We start from the raw sequence: 24,052 nt of genomic DNA on the forward strand, positions 1-24,052 counted from the left end.
CGACTTACTTTTTTTTTTATTCACCTTATTCAGACTTCTTCTCCAAATGATTATGGTTTAAAGTAGCAAATCTAAAGTATCAAATTAAGGACTGAAGATGACCACCTTAGAGAATGACTGGTAAATTCTGAAGATGACTTCAGAAAAGGAGTTTTAACTTCCTAAGGTGGTTTGTATGGGACAATCCTTGTTTGGATATTTAAGTGCTGGTATATTTGTCTAAAATAACATTTCTTCAGAGGGGAGGATACTGGAACAGACTGACCTGACAGCTGTGAGAGGGAAGGGAGGAAGGCTGAATGAAAGAAGGTGAAGGGTGGATGAAAGAAGGTGAAGGGATTGGCCAAAGAACATATATGCATGACCCATAGACATAGACAAGTGTGGAAGGCCAGAAAGAAGGGGGTGGGGTGGAGGCTGGTTGGAGGTGGGCAAAGGGTGGGGGGAAATGGGAACATCTTTAAAAGTGTCAACAATAAAATAGAAGTTTTCTTTAGTCATACCTAATGTATTTTAAAAATACATATAGCATTCTAAAATACACTAGAGGAAAACTATTCACAGGGTAACTTGAAAAAGTTTGGTATAACTCAGAAGTTATTCTGGAATTTGTGTTTGAGTCAGTTTTCAACATTACTTGACTATTCTGTATTACAGATGTGGAATAGGCTTTAGAAACTGGACGGAGTATACACTCAACCTATTTCACACCCCTAAAGGCTTTTCTGAATACTTGGTTACCTGCTTGCACATTTCTCCTTTTATGTCTTCCTCTCATTAAATGCTGCACAATATTCATTCAGTTTGTGATTTTTCAATGTTTGAATTTCAAAATAAATAGGTATTTACTTAGACTTACCTAACTTAAAAAGAAGTAATTTGAAAAATCACTTCAGTGGGGGTAAAACTATTATAAATTGCTTCCATCAATCAAAATTTTTAGTGTTTGAAGTCTACTAACTTACTGTAAATAAAGGGCAAAAGCTGAATATAATGAAAACTGTCTTTATTTTTATTGCCTTTTATTTTCAACAATGATTACTTGAACTTAAAAAATAAAGTATTAACTAATGTTTATTGAAAAGCCAAACCTTTCCAGCCCACTTCATGTTCTCTTTCAACCATTTCAGGGCAGAACAATGTTCCAAACTATAAACCTGCTCCTTATTAACATTGACGGTCATGTGCTTAACGAAAAGCTTTGGGTCTGATAAACGAGCAGCCATCATTAATCTTTCCACGGCAGCCTGATAATCATCCTTGCTCCGAGACTTGTTTTCTTCACATCTATAAAGTAAAAACACCCCACAAAGTCAGGAACTTGAAAAAAAGCTAGACAGTTTCTTCAAGAGATTTACATTTATTATTATTAGTTATGGCAGACTTTTCACTACATTCTCCTACAGTGGCTTTCAAAGTTTTTTGACCATGACACAATAAGAAAGATCTTTTGTGTTGGGACCCAGTAGAATCCTCATACATAAAAATGGAAAAGTTTCAGCAAACAAGATGCATCCTTATGACAATGTACTCTATTTCTATTGTCTCATTTTTAATTATGTGGTTGCAATCCCCTAAACTGATTGCACCACACAATGGGCTACAACCGCGGTCTGAAAAACACTGATCTAGAACACTGCTAATAACCTCAATCTTTATATTTTCAAAGCTAAAAATTGCATAATTTTTCATTACAATGCACAGAATAATATTGAATTTAATCAGGTTTGGAGTTACTGACATGTTTTACTTTGACATTGCCTATTGTTGACTGTAAAATGCTATGTAGCTAACATTTGGTAACAGAAATTACAGTGTTCCTTTACTAAATTTCTGGTTATTTTTCTTCAGCCCTGATTTAAGGTACTTCACAAATTGCTAAAATTTACTTTTCTAAAAACTTTTCTACTAGTCTTCAAATTTCATAAAATTCATACCAAATGGTTTTTCCCCCCTTATGGGATAGGGAGTGGGAAGTATTTAAAATAGAGATGTGGTTGTTATATTAAGCATCACTTTTTGTGTTTGCTGAATCCTGCTCTTGGCATCTATAGGGTCCAGCAGCAAATCCCAAGAATGAGCCTACCTGCATTAACAGCACAGTGTAGTCTACAGAGTGGTGGGAGTGAGGAACAGGAACCCCAAGGGTCACAGAAAGGAAAGATTGGTCAAGAGCTTTCTAGTACCTTCTGGCTTAGGAATTAGTGCATAGAACCTGGTAGATTGAGCATGTGCCAACTGTGTGCAGTTTTTGAAACTCTTAAGAATGAATAAAATTCTCATAGAGGTTTAACAAGATGGGGCTCAGTATGATAATAAGAGAAAACAATATTGGCTTGGACAAAATTAAAGATGGGGTCACAAACACCCCTAAAATCCAACAATGAGTACAGAGGCTGCATATATGTGGAGAATGAAAGCCTATGAGAAAACCACATCCTCATTAGGATGATGGGGAGCCCAATGCCTCAGCCACTGCAGTGTACAGGGTAAATAAGGAAGCCCTCATAAAAGAACAGACATAATGAAGGGGAAAAAAAAGCCAATTTTCGTTGGTCTAAAAAAGAAGATGACCCTAGCCCTAATCAACTGCTGAACAAAATAGAAACAGAGGTATGGGTACATGGAACAGAATGACAGCTGTCAGAGGGGAGAGGGGCACTGGATGAAAGAAGGTGAAGGGATTAGCCACAACATATATGCATGACACACAGACACAGATAGCAGTGTGGTGATGACCAGAGGGAAAGGGGAGTGGGGGCTGAGCTGAGGTGCGCTAAGGTGGGGAGGGGGTTGGGAACATTTGTTAATAGTGTCAACAACAACAAAAATGGCCCTAAAATTATTTCCTAATTTGTTTTGCATATAGGCGAGATGAAATGCCTGATTTATCACAAATAGAATGAAGCAGACATGACAGTGTACAACTCTGGACACTAGGTTGTTAGATGACAATTCTCCACGGGTCCCTTGCATTTCCCGAAGTTTTGAGAGCAGAAACACTGACTACTACTCCTTCTGGATTTCAATGATGTTTATGTAATGAACAATCTTGAAAGAAAAGAGTTTCTCCTCCTGGAGCAAAGGACAGGTTTGTTACAACCTTTCAAGATGGAGACAGTGTTTCCGTGCAGAGCAGAGGAGCAGGCATGCTTATTACCCGGATTTGGGTTTTCTAAGTGTAGGATTCCTCTGCTGTAATAGAACCTACTGCATGTGCAGGTATCCTCTGGGTCTATCTGTGGGACTTGGGGACAAGAGGGATACAAATATGCAGATAATCATGCTGCTTGCTGCACTAGAGTAATAAAGTCTGCTGTTTCCAACCCAGGAGTCTGGTGTCATGCTAGGATCCATGAAACTGCTTGTAGCCTGCAAATAGGGTAAAATCTCAGAGCCTTCAGAGTTCTTGACAGAGATCATAGAAAGCACAGCTTCTTCCTTGCTTTTTCTCTCCTGGATTGCTCACTCTGAGAGCAGTTAGCTGTTATGTCATGAAGACACTCAAGGAACTTATGGAAGGGCCCATGTGGCAAGGAACTGAGGCTTCCTGCCAACAGCCTTATGAGTGAGCCATCTAGGGAACGGATCCTCTAGCCCCAGTCAAGCCATCAGGTAGGTGACTGCAGCTCCTGATCACATCCTGACTCCGGGACAGATCCAGAGCCAGAACCATCCTGCTTAAGCTACTCCAAAATTCCTGACCCATAGAAACTAAAATAGTATTTGCTGTTTTAAGCCACTAAGTTTTGGGATAATTTATACACAGTAATAGATAGCTGAAAGACTATTCAATCTGAGGATCTGGTTTGTAACACCAATAAACTGAAGCAAAATTCTTGTCAGCTCTAAAGGAGGAGTCCCATAAGACCCTTATATTACAAGTTTTCTGGGTAAGACTGATAAGAAATGGTATAAGCCTAAATTCTGGGACCTTGAACAAAATTATTTGAAGGAATACTAGTGTGGTTCAACAGCTACACAATACTATTTATGCATTTATAACAACATTTTAAAATACAGAAACTAGGCTAATTGAACCTAATAAACTATCACATATTTCCCTTTTAGATCTTAGTGTTGACCAAAAAGATAAATAACTTTTAGGTATCCATCTAAAAACTACCAGTATATGAAAAGGATTGATACCTAAAGAGGACTCGTCTCTTGAACCATTTACAGCATCTCTAAAGTTGTTAAAAGTTTTTATTGAATGCTTTGGTTTTAAGTCTCAAACAGGTCACACTCTTTCTTAATTTAAATGTTACCAAGTTTGTAAATATACACTACACAATTATATAAATATATAAATCATCTACTTCCTAGGGAATGTGTAGGGAGTCATGATCTGCTTTCAGGATGCAATTATAAGTTATATCAACCAACCTTTTCAAAACTATCTGCAGTGTCTGGGTAGGAGTACCAGGACTCTGAATACTACTAGCATTGGATACCAGGAAGATTTCAATAGCTAAAAGCATTTCAACCTCAGATAAATAAGAAGGAATCCGTAGAAGTTTTCGGTATAAATTTCCCTCTAATGGTGGATAGCAACTCAATGAAAGAGCACCTGAAAATCAAATAATAGATCAAACTTTACTAAAACTCTAATAGGTGAAAATCTAGACTTCCAAAATGTCCATAGGTGATAATTACTTGCAGTATAGAATAACTGTTCATTAGAAGCAGATTTATCTCACAAATTATATGGTAGTGATTATATCCTAGTACATTTAAAATTATTCTTTGTACAGTGTTTTCAAATGTTAAATATGAAGTGAGAAATGTTTAAAAAACTCTGAAAAACGACTGTTGAGCCTCATCATGACAACCATATATTTGAAGCTAAAGTCAACACAACAATTTCAGAATAACTAAAAAACCAGAATAGCTACTTGGACCACTGTCTTTGAATGTATATTAACTGCTCTTTGTACATATTTGAATGTCTGGTTGTAAATATTATATAAGGATTCAGGGTTAGAGAATCAAAGTCAAAACCAATATATCAAAAAAAAATTTTTTTAAATGCAACTTACTTTTGTAGTGGGTTCTGGCTTTGAGCCATAAACAACTCCTTCCTAAAGAAGTAATTAATCTTCTAAGAGAGGAAAAATCAATAGGGATACTCTTTGAAATCATGAATTCTGCTACGGAGGATGAAATACCAAGACTATTGCTTTCTACACAGGCATCCAGAAGTTTATTAAAAAGAAGGCTATACTGTGAGACCTCCACAACTTCTGAAAAGAAAAAAAAAAGATACAATGAAATTGGTCTATCTTAGTCTCTCAAACCTCTCGCTCTTACTACTTTCCTTTTCCCTTTGCTCCCCTTGGCATTTTAGGAGCGCTCAAAAGCAATCATCTTACATATTCTCTAAGTAACAAAAAAGCATTCAACCAAAGCAAACTGGTAATTTATTTTACAATGAGGAATATGAAAGAAAGGGTGACAATGATTTCAGAAGCTGCATGAACACCTCTATGACCCCCACCTGTGACCACATCAACAGTATCTGAGATGGATGGCTGCATGGTTTGCATTCTCTCTACAGTTCAGACCTCAGGCATATATTTACCATGAGTAAAAATAAATCATCCCCTCAAAAATAGTCACTTTCAAATAAAAGAAAATCCTTTGTTGGGTAATTCTATTCCTTTCTATTCTTCACTTAGAAGAAAGTGAAGTCACCTTGGAGATTTCCAAGTCTTCTATTCCCTATATTCAGTTAGTTCAATCTATAGCCTAGACCAGTGGTCGGCAAACTGCGGCTCGCGAGCCACATGCGGCTCTTTGGCCCCTTGAGTGTGGCCACGAAGTTTCAATCGCATTGTATGTATGCACCCGCACGTGGTATTTTGTGGAAGAGCCACACTCAAGGGGCCGCAGTTTGCCGACCACTGATCTAGACTCTAGGTCTTCAATCACTTCAGGATCTTTTAGTGTCCAGGCCTCACCAGAAAATTAATATCGTTACCTTTAGTCTCTTCCTAAACATTACCACCAGAGGAGCTTTCCTAAAACACCAACTTTGATTGATGAAGCACTAAGGGGAGGCCCTCAGGTTAAGGTTTTCATTAAATGCTCACCGTCACTCTGAACCCACCACTCAAAGCCTTTGCTCCTCCCTCCTGGGCTCCCTCTTCCCGTGCATGTATGATCTGAGCGTTAGCATTCAAGAGCACCACCTGCCACTGCCCACATTAGTATTCTCTTTTCTTTGAACTTGTCATCTGCTTAATTTCCTCTACTTATTCCATGTTTACCTATGTTATAAGGTAATGGAAATCATGTTCTATATTTGCTAAGTAATAAAAGAAAAAGTATTCTTCATTATTCCAAATGCAATGAATTATTTTAAGATATAAAGCTTGCTGGGGGCACTTGACATTGTTTGCTGATGACTTGACAGAGGTAGGGAAAGGGGAATGATGAAAAGGTTTCTGTTAGGAACTGCTGTCAACTCAGATAAGCATTTCTGCTTTTCTTTTTTAAAATATATTTTATTGATTTTTTTAACAGAGAGGAAGGGAAAGGGATAGTTAGAAACATCAACGAGAGAGAAACATCGATCAGCTGCCTCCTGCACACCACCTACTCGGGATGTGTCCACAACCGAGGTATATGCCCTTGACCAGAATCAAAGCTGGGACCCTTCAGTCCGCAGGCCGACGCTCTACCCACTGAGCCAAACTGGTTAGGGCTGCTTTTCATTTTTTAAACCATCAGGAAAGCATATTCAATTTGCAGAAAACAGATTTTACAGAAAACAACTTCATTAAAAATATATGCTGGAATATAAAACTCAACCAAAACAGGTGGGAAACTGTTTCTTATTAACAGTTAAATACCAGATGAGCAAGAGATAATTAAGCTAGACTTTTAAAAAACATACCTTGAGAATTTTGAAAACCTGGTAGATTTTGCAAAACTTCAAATGTCTGTCTGTAAAGGCTCTTGGCTAAGATTTCATGTGCAATTGTACAGAGCAGATTGTGTCGATTGAGTATATCCAGTCTATCACAAGGCCATTGTGGTGTATCGATTATCCATTCTGACTCTTTGAAAAAGAAAAAAGTACTAACACTTTATTTACACTATGAAAATTATACTTAGTATAATCACAACTAATGTTTTTACCTTTTGGAAAGTGACAAAACTAAAATATGTGTACTCAAAAAGATAACCATGGCTCAAATTTATTAGAAACACGTATACAGTGATGATCATAATACCTTATTTTTAAATTCTTTATTTTCTTAGTATACTAATCAGTTATTGATTCAGAAGTTAATGTTTATTTTTATAGGACAAAAATGTTCACATTATAACATACCTATAATAATGTAAAATAATATTTGTGTGGAAAACTTCAACAATTTTATAATAAAGAATACATAATTAGTTTTGCTATTCTTGGGGAACAGTTTTTCCTCCCAATTTTAAAGACAATTTTTATCATAAAATATTTGATATGTATAGAAGAATGTCTAACATATGTAAGTTAAATAAAATGAACTCTTATGTGCCCATCACACAGCTTAAAAAAAGAGATTATCACCTATAATGCTGAAGTTCCTTATTTTTTCTTAGATCTGATGGATAGATGCCACAAAAAATATACTGTGGTTTTTTTTTCATAAAAATTTCATTGTTTTTATTTAGCACTCATTGTTTATTGTTAAGGTAGAATAATACATTTTTGAAAGACTAATATATTTTAGGAGATTCATTTTGAAATCTTACCAAATTGTGTAGCTATATTAAAAAATCTGAATCAGTTCATTATTTTATAGCAAAGTTAAATGAAACCAATAGTTGGGAAGTCATTTGGAAATTAATAAGCTTAATTCAATCAGTTCACAACTTTATCAACATAAATACTTTTATGCAAATTTTATAAGAACACTTATAACAATACATTCTTAAGAATAAAAGCCAGTTTATGGTGTACTTAATACAAGTTTTATGGTGAGGAAAGTTCTTACTGCATTAATCCTCGTGTTTTCCTCTGTTCCATAGTTGGGAAATATTTCCATTTGTCTAAAAATCTGAGTCAAAAGGGAATCAAATTTTTTATAATAGATATTCAGTCATTACCATGAAGATTTTGAATGTAGGCACTGAGAATGAAAGACTATAAAGACAGTCTGCCCTGAATGAATTTCCAGGCTAGTCCGTGAGACAAGCAAATAACTATCCTTTACTATGGTGAATACTATGATTGAGGGAGAGGGGAGAGATATCTAAACATATCCATTCTTGCCCTAGCTGGTTTGGTTCAGTGGATAGAGCATTAGCCTGCAGACTGAAGGGTTTGATTTCATCAAGGGCACATAACCAGGTTGTGGGCTTGATCCCCAGTAGGGGACATAGAGGAGGCAGACAATTAATGATTCTCTCTCATCATTGATGTTTCTATCTCTCCTCCCTTCCTCTCTGAAATGAATAAAAATATAGAAAAACCCCCAAAACAATAAAACATATCCATTCTCCTCTAAATGTATACATTTAATATAATCCTGACCAAATAGTCAACAAAACTGACTCAATACATCCTAAAGGATAAACAGTTGAGAATAGTAAAAAATAGTATGAAAGATAAAGATAAATATTATCACCTATTCTAAAGCTATATTAACTAAAAAGAATATGGTGCTAGCACAGAAAACGAGATCTCTGGGAGAGTAGTATAGAAACTGACCCAAGAAGATATAAGATTCTAATCTCCTATCTAATAAAAGAGAAACATGGTAATTGGCGTACGACTGCTACCCTTCCCATTGGCTAATCAGCGAGATATGCAAATTAACTGCCAGCCAAGATGGCGGCCGGCAGCCAGGCAGCTTGAAACTAACATGAGGCTTGCTTGCTTCAGTGACAGAGGACTCCAACGTTCCCCGCCTGCCTTGCCGGCCTCTGAGCCTGCAGATTAAGAAACATTGTAACAAATATAGAAGCTAAACAAAACCCCAGAAACCTGCTTTCAGCGAGCCGGGATCTCAGAGCTGGAGTTGATACAGAGTTTCGATTATAGAACCGAAACAAACCAGATACCTGCTTTCAGGAGCGGAGGCCTAAGAGCTGGAGCCTCAGAGCTAAAGCTGGCCCAGAATAAAAAAAAAAAAAAAAAGAAAAAGAGCGGTTGGGAGCTTCCGTCACCCGCCAGCCTGAAAACAGCCCTCAGCCTCTCACCCAGACTGGCCAGGCACCCCAGTGGGGAACCCCACCCTGAAGGGTGTGTGACCAGCTGCAAACAGCCCTCAGCCCTTCACCCAGGCTGGCCAGGCACCCCAGTGGGGACCCCCACCCTGATCCAGGACACCCTTCAGGGCAAACCAGCCGGCCCCCACACGTGCACTAGGCTTCTATCCTATATAGTAAAAGGGTAATATGCCTCCCAGCACCAGGATCAGCAGAGCTGCGAGGCCTCCCGGCACCAGGATCAGCGTGACGGGGCAGTGCCCAAACCCCCTGATCGCCCTGTGGCTCTGTGTGTGACAGGGGGTGGGGCCACAACCTCCCTATTGGCCCTGCTCTGTTCTTGACAGGGGAAGGCGCCCCAACCTCCTGATCAGCCCTGCTCTGTGCCTGATACGGGGGATCTCCCCAACCCCCTGATCGCCCTGTGGCTCTGTGTGTGACAGGGTGCGGCGCCCCGCCCCCCCCCCATGGGCCCTGCTCTGTGTGTGTCGGGGTAGAGCCATAACCTCCCCATCAGCCCTGCCTTGAGTGTGACAGTGGCGGCGCCCCAACCCCCTGATGGGCCCTGCTCTGTGGGTGATAGAGGGCGGCGCCCCCCCCCCCCCACGGGCCCTACTCTGTGTGTGATGGGGTAGAGCCATAACCTCCCCATCGGCCCTGCCCTGAGTATGACAGTGGCAGTGCCCCAACCCCATGATCGGCCCTGCTCTGTGGGTGACAGGGGGTGGTGCCCCAACTCCCCTATCGCCCCTACCCTCTGAGTGACGGGGGGAGCTCCTCAACCCCCTGATGGGCCCTGCTCTGTGCGTGACAGGGGGGAGCTCCCCAACCTCCCTGATGGGCCCTGCTCTGTGCGTGACAGGGGGGAGCTCCCCAACCCCCTGATCGACCCTGCTCTGTGCGTGACGGGGGAGCTCCCCAACCCCCTGATCGACCCTGCTCTGTGCGTGACAGGGTATGGAGCCCCAACCCCCCTGATGGGCCCTGCTCTGTGCATGACAGGGGGCAGCGCCCCAACCCCCTGATCGGACCTGCTCTGTGCGTACCAAGGGGTGGCGCCACAACCTCCCTATCGACCCTGCCTTGAGTGTGACGGGGTGGTGTCCCAACCCCCCAATTGGCCCTACCCTGAGCGTGACTGAGGGTGGCATCGCAACCTCCCAATCCGCCCTGCTCTGTGCATGACAGGGGGCGGCGCCCCAACTCCCCAATCGGCCCTGCTCTGAGCCCAACCAGGGGCTGCACCTAGGGATTGGGCCTGCCCTCTGCCACCCGGGAGCAGGCCTAAGCCAGCAGGTCGTTATCTCCCGAGGGGTCCCAGACTGCGAGAGGGCACAGGCCGGGCTGAGGGACCGCCCTTCCCCCCCCCCCCCCCCCCGAGTGCACAAATTTTTGTGCACCGGGCCTCTAGTATATGATAAAAGTGGCATTTCAAATAAGTGAGTAGAGGATGAGTTAGAACATTTGGGGAAAAGAGATAAAGTTAGATTCCCACCTCATATCAAAATTTAAAAGTAACAATAAAAAAATTTAAAAACCATATGAGTGAATATGTAATTTTGAGATAGCCAAGAACTGCCTAACGCACGATTCAAAACAAAACTATTAAAGATTTAAAAAGCAGTTTATGTTAAACACAGAGTGTCAGTTGGGCAAAAGAAAACAAACAAAAATGCAAAAAAAAAAAAATCCTAACTTTTCCTAAGTGTGACATATACATCATTGATGGTACCTGAACTAATTTTAGATGTTACACTATAAGTTTAATAATTTATTTGTATATTATACTATTCTAAAAAGGATCACCTTAAATATAAAAATCTGTGATTTCACATATATTATTACTTACGATGAGAACATGTTGGTTGATTTACTTTTAAAATAATGTTTATTTTTAAATAGAAACTATCCCTATATGCATTTTCAATTTTGACAGGTATTTTGCCAAAAAGCTCCTAAACAATGCATGTGAATGCCTATTTCAATATGCCCTCACAAAAAGCAAATCATCAAACTCTGGTCTTTGCTAGACTGACAGGTGTTCTGTTATTTTAATGTGTACTTCTCTTATAAGTCTCACTACAAATGAGATTCAGCCATTTGTATTTCTTTCTTGAGAACGGCCTGTTCCCTGCAGAACCCTTTCAAGACAAAAAAATTCTGGGGAAAACTTAGCATACTTCTGTGGGCCCTTCTTTTAAAGCAAGAACATTTGACATATGAAAATGACTTTCAATTAAAATGCTCACTGCAAAAGAGAATCCTGTTCTTATAACTTATAGAAAATTCAAAGATAATCTCAAAATGGACACATCAAAGTTGTAAGAATTTTAAATTTCCTCAGACCACTCCACATCTCTACCACAAACTCCCCTCATTCTCTGGTTTGAGAAAAACTAGTTGTGCCAGAAACTTTCACGCAGAAGTTTCCTTTCAAAGAACGACCCAAGCCCATTTTTATCAACTATTTTAATCTTTCTTTTTCTTGCCACATTTCTTCTTTCTAACAGAGCTTGTAAGCTCTTGCATTTCTCTAATTTATATTTTTATATCTTACTCTTCCGCACTTAGCAAACCTCATTGGCTAGGTTTGTTAAGCTGAAGAAAACCTTTTCCAACAAGCTTCTGATCATGAAGTCTACTCATGACGTCTGTATTAGGCACTGAACAAACCACCAATATGAATATGGAGATGTGCCAGTATGTGTTTGTGGGTTAGTGTAAAGGTTATCTACTTGCTTTACTTGTGCATATATTCCATCTTCCTACCTGAATTCTCGAGGTCTCTTATTTTTATCCCATTTTTTTTTAACATTTTAAAATACTCAACCAAGGATATTTTTCCATTGATTTTAGAGTGGAAGAGAAAGAGAAAGAGAGAAAGATTGATGTGAGAGATACACATCAATTAGTTGCCTCCTGCATGTGCCCCGACCAGGGCCCAGGCCAGGAAGGAGCCTGCAACCGAGGTACATGCCCTTGACTGGACTCGAACCCGGGACCCTTCAGTCTGCAGGCTGATGCACTAGCCACTGAGCAAAACCAGCTAGGGCATTCTTATCCCATTTTGTCAAATAAAATCTACCCGATGGTTTAAGTAGCCAGAGTTACCGTTAGAAACCATGCTGTGCTACTACTACCAAACAAACCTTAGTTGTTTTGTTGGCTTAATTTCTGCTGGATGGATTAATTTACAGAGAAAGTAAGCTCTGCTTATCTTCACTGGAAGTCATGTTTGCCTGTACATGCAAATATAGAATTTATGCAGATTGCAGGCTCTAAACCTGGATTGTCTGGGTTTGAATCTGGCCTCCACTCCTTACTTATGTCATTTGGGACAAATTGCTTAATGTCTCTGATAACATTTAAAAAAATATATCTTCATTGATTTCAGAAAGGGAGAGATAGAAACATCAATGATGAGAGAGAATCATTGATCAGCTGCCTCCTGCATGTCCCCTACTGGGGATCAAGCCCGCAACCCAGGCATGTACCCTTGGCCAGAATCAAACCCAGGACCCTTCAGTCCGCAGGCTGACACTCTATCCACTGAGCTAAACCAGCTAGGGCTCTGACAACATTTTTTTAATCCATAAAATGGAAATTGTAATAATTCCAAACTCATAGGGCTTCTATGAAGATTAGCTGAGATAATCCAGGTAAAGAATTTAGTATGGTGCCTACAAGAATGTAAGAACTAGCTTTTCAACAAAGTTTCATACAATTTCTTCTTTAAAGTTAGGTTAACTTTCTCCTTTCATCTTCCTACCTACATGACCACTAGGGTTTAGACCAAATTATCACCCACAATTCAATATCAACTAAAGGCAGCGATTTTCAATCAGTGTGCCTCAAAAATTTTAAAAACATGCAATACCTGACTATTTAGTCAGGGGTACTGACCTTTTATCCCTTACATTGTCAAATAAAAATGACAACAGCCAACACAACAATAGCCATCTGGTGTGAATGAATTAAAATTGTACCTATGTTTGTCAGATCAGCAAAAAATATATGTTTTGGTGTGCTGCAAAATTTTAGTAATTAGTTTGTGTGCCATGAGATGAAAAAGGTTGAAAATTGCTGACTTAAGGTAATTCATTACATAGACAAGAATTTATACAACACAAATTATTTTATGTTTGCATATATCAGAACTTACCTCTTAATACCCACATTGCACCATCTATGCTTCCACTTTTTAGAAAAATCTCTACTGCAATATTTACAATTTGACATCTTGGTGCTAACTTCTCAGGCCCTGTAAGTCCTTTTAAACTTGTAAAATGTATTTTCAATTCATATAGCATATCTAAGACCTTCCTTCCCTAGAGTAAAAATAAAGAGCACTGAGTAACAATCATTTAGTGTATTACAGAAATACAAAGTCACACTGATTAATTATAGAGAAACCCATTATCCAATTTGAATCATCATTCTAGACCAGTGGTTCTCAACCTTCCTAATGCTGCGACCCTTTAATACAGTTCCTCATGTTTTGGTGACCCCCAAACATAAAATTATTTTCGTTGCTACTTCATAACTGTAATTTTGCTACTGTTATGAATCGTAATTTAAATATCTGATATGCAGGATGTATTTTCATTATTACAAATTGAACATAATTAAAGTATAGTGATTAATCACAAAAAAATATGTAATTATATATGTGTTTTCCGATGGTCTTAGGCGACCCCTGTGAAAGGGTCGTTCAACCCCCAAAGGGGTCTCAACCCACAGGTTGAGAACCGCTGTTCTAGACGGACAGTTCTCAAACTGCTCCAAGATTCTACTTAAGCCCCTGCCTGCTCAGCCACAAGGGTGGAAGGGGAAGGGAAGCAAGCAGGGCTTTGTTCATATTACTCCTCACCCATCCTGGGACCCCTTTCAGCAGTTCTCCCTTCATGTGTTTTATACATTGTGCTTCCCCTAAAGATTTCATTTGGCACAAGGATTTCATGCCTTGCTGTGGAAAATTACTAATTATAAGTTTTGCACATTTTTCTGTGGATCATCCTGAGGTCCAGGAGGGAGAGAAAAAGAAAATGAAGACAATTTATTATCAAATTCAGATAAAGAATGATAGTGAAAAAAAGGATAAGATTATTGGCTAAAAACTGTTTCTCTGACTGAACAGATTACTTCATGTAGACGACATAAAGATTATCTCTCTAGTCTGCACATCAGAAATTGGACATATATTGTTATTTTATATTAGGGGTCAGCAAACTTTTTCTATAAACAGCCAGATAGTAAATAATTTAGGCTTTGCAGGTCACATCCGATCAGTTGTACATTTTCTTTGGTTATTGTTCTTAATGTGTAACTCTTTAAAAAAGGTAAAAAACGCCCTAGCCGGTTTGGCTCAGTGGACAGAGCGTTGGCCTGTGGACTGAAGGGTACCAGGTTTGATTCCAGCCAAGGGCACATGCCTGGGTTGCAGGCTTGATCCCCAGTGTGGGGGTGTGTAGGAGGCAGCCAATCATTGATTCTCTCTCATCATTGATGTTTCTATCTCGCCCTTTCTCTTCCTCTCTGAAATCAATTTAAAATAATAATAATAATAATTAATAATAATAAATAAATAAAATAAAAAAATATTTAAAAAATGTAAAAAACACTCTTAGCTCTCAAGATATACAAAAAAAGGCTGTGGGCCAGACTTGGCCCTTAGTTTGAAGACCCTTGTTTTATATTATGTTACACTATTTTGAGTCAGATGCATATTATAATGTTAAGGTACTTCTAATTTGACAATATAAATAGTGCACTTTTAAGAGTTAGCTGCTTTAGTTTAATTTCAATGGTTTTACTTTTATGTTCAAAAAGCTAGGTTTCATTAAAAAAACTAAGAATATCTGTTCTAAATAAGATAGTGAAAAATTTTAATTAAAATAGAAATTCACCAGCCTCTTAAGAAATAATAATAACCTATTAAAATTAAAATATGAGCAAAATCAATCTGTGTTTTTTTAAAAAAATATATTTTATTAATTTTTTACAGAGCAGAAGGGAGAGGGATAGGGAGTTAGAAACATCAATGAGAGAGAAACATTGATCAGCTGCCTCCTGCACACCCCCTATTGGGGATGTGCCTGCAACCAAGGTACATGCCCTTGATCTGAATCGAACCTGGGACCTTTCAGTCTGCAGGTTGACGCTCTATCCACTGAGCCAAACTGGTTAGGGCCAATCTGTGTTTTTAAAAACGGTCCTCTTGTTAGGTAGTCCTTAATTTCTCACGCATTAAATGTCTAAGATATTAATGCTAAGATCAAACTTAAACTAGGTTGTGAGGCCTGGGACAAGATACATTCTGCCCATCCCAGGCCTACTATACAAAGAGTACTAAATTTCTTTTTATTTTCTTTTTTTAATATGGAATGCTTCACAATTTGCGTATTATCCTTGCGCAGGGGCCATGCTAATCTTCTATCATTCCAACTTTAGTAGATGTGCTGCCGAAGCAAGCACAGTACTAAACCTCTTGGAGACTTTAGAGACTGAGGACCTTCTACAATGATTCTGCTGTTTTTAATTTTAAAAAGTTCATGACTTTTATATGTGTATGAGTGACCATGTACTTAAATGTCGTTGACCTCATTCAACTTTGAAATAACCATTTTATAAGAAGAAAGTAACAAAAGATACATATTAATAGTTGATTCAATAATGAGCATTCTCTCAACTGTCCCACTCTATATATGTTACTCCATCCCTCAGCACTTACTCCCAATTTTGGATTTCTTATCTCCTACTTAAGTTTACTAAATCTAATCCTACCCACCACTTCTCATGGAAATCTAAAGAATGGTAGTATAACATGGTCTGGAATCACTAGACCACTTTTATGGTTAGCTAACTTCAAAGGCAGACATCAAGATATATAGTATATAGTATTCCAGAGCATTCTAGGAGGTGATTTTTAAGGAGTTCTATTAATTGTGAATATCCTGGGTTTATCTTTAAAAAGGTGTCTTGAACTCTTGCAAAATTACAATGCTACTCAGGAGCTGAGGAAATAAATTCTGAATTGAAAGTTGCTTCAAATAAATATATTTAGCAGTTTCCTAAGTGTTTACTACACTGAAATTCTTCATAGTAGTCAGTCTGATGCCATGTCCTTTCCACATTTGCCTAATATAGCACCTAATAATTCACTTACTGGTCTGGGAGTCATTTAGTCACTTGTGATGATTATTAGCAAATTCCTAACTTAACCTATATTCTGTTCAAAAATTTGAAACACTTTCAATACCAAGCCAAAACAAAAATTTAAAGTACCTTGGACCACTGCAACAGCTTGTGATAGAAATATATAGCACTGATTCCGATTCTTCCCAGCAAAGTTTTATCTACTTCACTATTTTGCGGATCTTTGCTCACTGAAACACAAAGTAGGCATATGGAAGAAAGTGAAATAGTCACTTAAAAAATGGAAAAGGCAAGTTAATATGGAATTAATGATATGAGCACAAACACCAGGTGTCAGCAAACTATAGCCACAGACCAAATGTGGCCTGTGGTCTGTTTTTAGATATAGCCTGTGAACTAAGAATTCTTCGGGAGGGACGCACATGGATTGGTGAGGGAGGAGGGGGACACCCGCCTAGCCAGCCAGATCAACCGAACCAACCCTGGCGATCAATGGGGTGACAGATGTCGCAGCCAGATCGCCCTCACATCCGAACTAAGAATTCTTTAGTTTAATGTTTAAGGGTTTTTTTGAAAAGAAAAAAAAAATGTGACATAGATCATATGTGATGTGTGCAAAGCCTGAAATATTTACTATCTGGTTCTTCACAGAAAAAGTTTGCCAGCCCCTGATAAGGAATATAGCAGTAAAGAATATAGCAGTTCATGTAAAAATAAAATTTCAAAAATATATGAATTTTGGTGACTTGTAATAGTGAAGACTGTAACAATTTTAATGATTCAAAAATTCAGGTGCTCCAATATAATTTGCTAACAACAGTTTTACCAATCTGAATAAAAAGAAAAATAAGAACATGAAACATCTGATATTAAGACACTAATTTTTAACTTTATATCGTTAACCTAACTTAACAATATGTAGATGGAAAAATTTATAAACAGGAAAAGTATCTGAAACCTGCAATATTAACTTATCCTCAACATGGGAAATATTAAGAGCTTTACATTCCCGTTAAGAATCTTACATTACCCTAACACACAAAACTCATACCAAAACAGTGACATTTTACCTGTTTGAGCAAATTCACAAAATGGAACATTTGGTCTTTCTTCTTTATAGCCTTTTGTTAGCGTTTCAGCAACACAAGTACAAAATCTCTGGAAATCTACAAATTTTTCACAGTCCATTTTTACCTTAAGGTATAAATTTCCCAATTTGGTCCAGTCACCTTTTTCCTTACAATGCTATTAGAATTATTAAAAACAAAACAGAAAAAGAAAGCTGTTATTTAGAAAGCTGTTAAACATATTATGCAGTAGGCATATGCAGGCATTAAATGTATAGAAATTAATAAGACAATCTCTGCAAATCTTAGAAACTTACTGACAAGTGTTACAACATCAATAACATGCTATTGTATAATTTGCTTTTCTGACTATTGCAGAGCCTTTATAAGTTCTAGATGGAAATGTACATTTGCTTTAATTAACTAGTTCCTAATGTACTTAATGATATCACCCTTAAAATTGAACTAGATAGCTGAGATAGATTTTATGGAATTTCTTCTACAAAAGGGGGCTATGAAGTAAAGTTTAGTAAACTTACTATTATATTTTATTATAAACTAAGAAATAGTTTTCCACACCAATCAACAAAAAATTATTTCAAGGATATAAATACTAATTAAGATTAGATCAGCAAGTACTAGATGAGTACAAAAATTATCTTAAAAAGTAAATTCATCCTGAAAGCCCTCTATTTCTTATACTCTAAACAAGAGGCCAGGTGCAGTGAGCGGGCCTAACCCATCAGTCAGACATCCTTAGCGCTGCCACGGAGGAGGCGGGAGAGGCTTGCCAGCTGTGACCCTGGCTTCTGGCTGAGTGGTGCTCCCCTTGTGGGAGCGCACTGACCACCAGGGGGCAGCTCCTGCATTGAGCATATGGTCAGTGTGCATCATAGCGACCAGTCATTCCGCTGTTCGGTCTTCCATATTAGCCTTTTATGCCGAAATTGGCTCTTTGACATCACCCGAGGAGTCCCGGATTACGAGAGGGCACAGGCCAGGCTGAGGGACCCCATTGGTGCACTATAGGGGCCAGGGAGGGTCGTGGGAGATTGGCCAGCCAGGGAGGGGCCACGGGAGGGGTCTAGGGCATGTCTGGCCCATCTTGCTCAGGCCCGATTGGCCGGACCCCAGCAGCAAGCTAACCTACTGGTTGAAGCATCTGCCCACTGGTGGTCATGCACATCATAACGAGTGGTTGAATGGTCTTAGCATATCATTAGCATATTATGCTTTGATTGGTTGAATTGATGACCAGACAACTGGATACTTAGCATATTAGGCTTTTATTATATAGGATGCTAGGTGAGTGCATGCTGATCTTGGCTTTCCTGTCATTTCACATACTGTAGCCATCCATGGATCATGACAAGTAAGCCAACTTGCTTGTGCACTGAATGAGTCTGCCAGTGATAAGAATTAAAGGCTAAACTTTAAGCCCTGGTCAGGTAGCTCAGTTGGTTAGAGCTTCATCCTGATACACCATGGTTGCAGGTTCGATCTCCAGTCAGGGCACATGTAAAAATCAACCAACAAATGTTGGAAGGTAGCTCAGTTGATTGGAGCATTGTCCCATAGATCACAAAGTGGGGTAAGATTCCTGTCAGGGCACATACCTTGGTTGGGGGCTCAGTCCCTGGTCGGGGTGTGTACGGGAGGTAGCCAATCAATATTTCTCCCTCACAACAGCGATGTTTCTCTCTCTCTCTCCCCATCTCCCTCTCTAAAAGTCAGTAAATCATATCTTTGAGTGAGTATTTTTAAAAAAAGGATCAACCAATGAATGCATAAATGACACAACAAATCAATGTTTCTTCTTCTTTATGAATGAATGAATAAATAAATAAATAAAGGCTAAGCTCTAGATTATTACACCTTAAAGTAAGTTAATTTTGAAACTATTTCCAGAATTACTTTTTGGATAGTCCACAATTCTAGAAATTATGTTTGCATTTCAAAATATTAAAAAAAATTAAACTTTCTTTCCCTTGATCATTTTTTCTCTGTATAACAGCCACATTTCTAAAACATTTCCTAAAATGGGTTTACTATTCAAAGTTTCTGAGCAATGATCCCAGCAATTTATTTAAAAAGTCATACCTTTATTTCATTCAAGGCTAAATCTAAATCACAGGTCCAGTTCTTTTTAAATTGCCTCATTTGTAACCTTTAACAATAGAGGAAAGTGTTAATTAAAGTGTCATTTGTTCCCCCAAAAGTCACTATTGCTCTTAATTCATTTATTTTACAGCTTATACCCAAGAGACTGGAGGAAAAAGAATGCATTAATATACTATAAAAAGTCTTTAGAGCTAAAAAAAAAATGTCTACTGCATAAATATCTACTTCACACTATTTCCTCCTCAAACCATGGGCAACAATAAGGACAAAGGAAATCCCACACAAAACCATACCTTAAGCCTAACTTGGAAGTCAGAATGCCAAAGCTTCAAAATAATGGTGAATAAAAAGAGAAAAAGTATTAAATCACAGCACTTGATGCCCTTGATCTCTACTGTTCCCACTCCACTTTCACTGCTCCACAAGCAAAGTCAGATTAAAACAAAAACAATGCAAAAACAACAACAAAAACAACCCCCCCCCAAAAAAAAAACACAAACAAACCTGTGGGGAGAATAAAAAATGGGAATTACCAGAGGGATCTAACATTGATTTTTTTTTAAAAAAATACCACTATAGCCCAGCTGGTGTGGCTCAGTGGTTGAGTGTCCACCCCTGAGCCAAAAGGTCACTGGTTTGATTCCGTCAGGGCGCTGCCCCAATTGTGGGCTCGGTCACCAGTGGGGGGCATGTGTGAGGCAATCAATGTTTCTCTCGCATTGATGCTTTTATCTATCGCTCTTCCCTTGCTATCTCTCTAAAAGTCAAGAAATATTAAAAAAAACACAAACCACTACAAAGACTAAGTCCACACTAAGTTTAAAAATGCTGGAAAAAAAGTGTATGGGTAGGTAGAACACAGAGCACACAGAAGGAACTTAAAAAATTTTATATGATTTAAAGAAGACAATTTGAAATGCATAGCTTTTGGGAAAGGACAAAAAGATAAAAATGGAAAGGAGAAGCAACCTTTGGCAATTGCAAAGAGGAAAAGAAGAAAAAAGGGAAAGAAAAAGGTACCATTCAACTAAGAGTGTTGCAATAGACCTATAAAAAATACTCAATGTCACTAAACATCAGAGAGAATGGCTACCATCAATAAATCAACAAACAAGTGCCATTTTTATTGCAACAAATTGGAGAGAACTGAAATACCAGTTACTTATCATACATCCACACACTGGAGTATTTTGCATTTATAAAAAGTGATGAATTTCTCTATGAATTGATTGATTTCCAAGATATACCGTTTGAGTGAAAAAAGCAAAGTTGTAAAGAATACTTTTTGTATGCTATACTTTATGTGAGAAAGAAGTGAAGATAAAAATACACACACACATACACACACACACACACACACACACACACACACACACACACACACACACACATACTTGCTCAGAATAAGAAGGATTAACCAGAAACTAAAAGACTGGTTACTTCCAATGTGTAGGTAAAAAAAGGAGTAGAAGGAAGGAGGGAATGGAAATGGGGAGTAGGGGTAAGGAGGAGCAACTCTTCTCACTGAATAGTTTTTAGCACAGCGTTGATTCTTACAAATAACAATAATGTTTTATATACCTCCCTAAATAAAACTAACTAGGATGTAGAAGAACTCCAAAACATAGTACAAACAGTAACAAATAAACCTAAATATTCTACAATGAACATACTGAATGAGAGTGGGGGTAAAAAAGAACTACCTTAAATTAATGTAGGAAATAGTATTTTGGCTGAATGCTGTAAGGCAAAAGAAAAAATAGCTTTTACTAATACTGAACTCGAGATAGTAATCCCTCTCCCCAGGGGTATAAGTTAGCAGTTCTGAGACTACTTTATGTGGATAGATAGTAGGATTGAATAAATGAATAAACATATTGTAGATAATGAGAATCAGATTTCTTACTGTCAGAGAAAAATTTATAAATAAGAAAAGGCTAAAATAAACCCATGGTGTTGGATTAGAATCAAGCTATCAGTATGAACTGTTTTTTAATATGCAAACAAAGAGAAATATTTTATTATGTGTGTTTTGTATACACATATTTCCTATACATATATTTACATATTTTCATATGCATATATAATATCTTCCCTAGCCCTGTCCACTGACAAGACCTGGTTGCAATGACACTCCAGCAGCAATGAGCCTCTAGCTCAGGGGAAGAATAACATAATTTGGAGGCTATTCTTTTTGTATGTACAGTTTAGTAATTAAAAAAAAAAACTTATGGCCTTTCTTTTACTCAATACAGATATATTATGGTACTACCCTTATAATTATCATAGTTTTTTTTAAAGGGCTTTGGAAGGCCATAAGTTGAACAGAAAAAGCAAGCAGTGAGAAAAAGAATGGAAGAGAGGAACTAAAATATTTTACTTAGCTTACATGACAAGAGTGAAAGAGAAAAAATTATTAAGGTAATTTATATACATATATGAGAGCACAATAAGTAGAATTAAGTTGTGAACCAGAGGACAAGAGAGATTCCTTTTACACTTAATGTACCAGGCACTGAGATGAAATCAGGTACTGAGAATGATCTGGTGAGGCTGGCCAGGAGAGTTGGCTAGAGGCAGCTTGACTAATGGCAGTGTAACTAAGACATGAACAAGAGACGGGAGAAAGGCTTAAGGCGTACACTGTGTAACTAGATGTTTGCACATGTGAATAGTGATAAGTGCTTTGCCTTCATCCTTTATAAGTCCCCACCAACACACACACACACACACACACACACACACACACACACACACACACACACACACGCCTTAATTATAGTGATTCTTACCTGGATTTCATTTCTAGAACTGCAGTTATTTCTTGTTTGGGAGCTTGTACTTGGTGTAAGAGTTTAACAATATAGCTAAAGTGTTCTGGGTCAAGCAACAGCCCAGCTTCAACAAGCTGAAGAAGAGAGGGGAAAAAAAAAAATATATATATATTTTTATCTTTACCATAGTCATTCTAATAAAAATATGAAAGCGTTGAAAACCATAAAGTGTGTGAAACAACTAAGAGAGTGATGCGGAAAGTGAAATATTGACAAGTAGAATTAACACTCCTTAAAAAATTTAAACCATACTTTCTTCAAATACTTGGAAACCATAAGACACCCGACTTCAAGAATTTAAAGCAAAAAGAAAGCTGTGATTTGAACTTTAAACTTGCATATTCTTCCTGTTCTCCAAGTTATCTCAACAATTTTGTCACTTTACCCCTTATTTTCACTCATCCCACCTGTAGTAAAGCACTGATGTATACCTTATCCCTGATTGTAAACTTCCTGAGAAGTATTATACTGAGGTTTTCTACAACTCCCAGAGGTGATCAGTAATATCTGATTAAAAAATTTTCCAGGCAAGTAATTCTGTCAAGTTTTGTAATGTGGAACTAGAAGTATTCATTGAAGTATCTGTTCATCAGCTAGAGTAGTTCCAGTGCTGCTTCCCAAAGAAAATGAGGGGTTTTCTGGCTATTAGGCCTATTCAGAAATAAATGGCGGGGCAGTACAAATCCAAGGAAGTATTCAACCAAAGTAAAAATTTTAATATATTTTTAGAGAGCCATAATTTTTTTGTTTATGCCAAATATAAATTTAATTACTAGCCACCATTTTCCATTTACTGTGTTTTGGTCATGACTTTCTATCTGTATATTTACTTATACATTTATTTTTATTAGAAATGACCTCAAATTTTTTGTAAGAGGAAAATTTTCTATAATTATCCTTAAGGTGTAGATATGAGGATAGTTTACGAATCAGAAAGAAGTCACCTGAAGTGCTTGGAACTATTTATGTAAAGGGAAGGCCTGTCAGTCACTGGAGTCTGTTTATAAACCCTACTTCAGGAGAAAAGAAACATTTCTAAAAATAGAATTCTTGGCCTTAAGAATGTGAATAAAAGACAGTTTAAGAGTGTAAGCAGAAATCATTATTTTTTTGAAAAATCATTATTTTTTTCTAAATCATTTTCTTTTAATTGATTATTCACTACCAGAGAATAAGAGACAAAATAAAACCATACCTTGCAAAAGATACCAATTAAAGCAGGTACAGCACTCCTTAATTTCATAGTTGCCACATACTCAAATATTTCTAGTAATATTTTCAGAGCAGGCTGGATAAAACAAAAAAATTACACTCATGTTCATGTCTTCTTTCAGTACATTTTAAATGTCTCTAATTTATGCTGAAAAAAAGTGTTTTCTAGGAAGTAGTCAACAAATGTGGAAATTATAACTTAAATTATATAAACAAGAACTATAATAGAGGAATTAAGTTATTAAAAATAATATATTTTCAGGTTACTTACCAGCGTATTAACCATTATGCTGAGGTTCAATACCTGAAATACTTCCTTCAATAAGCAATGCTTGAGTAAAGAATTCAGGAGGTCATTTAGCACTTGTAAATCAAAGTGTATACCAGGAGGAAACTTTCTGTAGTACTCTGTAAACATATTTACTGAAAATGAAAAAATATATTAAAGTCATTTGC

The 24,052-nt window shown here is 37.7% G+C and overlaps 1 protein-coding gene and 1 non-coding gene across 2 annotated transcripts in view; both read right to left on the reverse strand.

Annotated features, from left to right (window-relative positions):
• Positions 1-1,067: 1,067 nt before the first annotated feature.
• TOPAZ1 (testis and ovary specific PAZ domain containing 1) overlaps positions 1,068-24,052 on the reverse strand; it is a 47,685-nt gene continuing 24,700 nt past the window's right edge. Inside the window, exons 10-20 of the mRNA XM_036333815.1 lie at positions 23,868-24,019; positions 23,580-23,672; positions 22,343-22,458; positions 19,530-19,596; positions 17,433-17,607; positions 16,492-16,592; positions 13,370-13,535; positions 6,899-7,063; positions 5,040-5,243; positions 4,387-4,570; positions 1,068-1,287 (exon numbers count right to left, since the gene is read on the reverse strand). Of these exons, the coding sequence (XP_036189708.1) occupies positions 1,068-1,287; positions 4,387-4,570; positions 5,040-5,243; positions 6,899-7,063; positions 13,370-13,535; positions 16,492-16,592; positions 17,433-17,607; positions 19,530-19,596; positions 22,343-22,458; positions 23,580-23,672; positions 23,868-24,019 (1,643 nt within the window). The remainder of the gene's footprint in view (positions 1,288-4,386; positions 4,571-5,039; positions 5,244-6,898; positions 7,064-13,369; positions 13,536-16,491; positions 16,593-17,432; positions 17,608-19,529; positions 19,597-22,342; positions 22,459-23,579; positions 23,673-23,867; positions 24,020-24,052) is intronic.
• Positions 15,580-15,681, reverse strand: LOC118668725. The gene has a single exon (XR_004971732.1). It is a non-coding gene; the product is annotated as a U6 spliceosomal RNA (small nuclear RNA).

Source organism: Myotis myotis, unplaced genomic scaffold (assembly GCF_014108235.1).
Source record: "Myotis myotis isolate mMyoMyo1 unplaced genomic scaffold, mMyoMyo1.p scaffold_m19_p_13, whole genome shotgun sequence".
In the NCBI taxonomy this organism is placed as follows: domain Eukaryota; kingdom Metazoa; phylum Chordata; class Mammalia; order Chiroptera; family Vespertilionidae; genus Myotis; species Myotis myotis.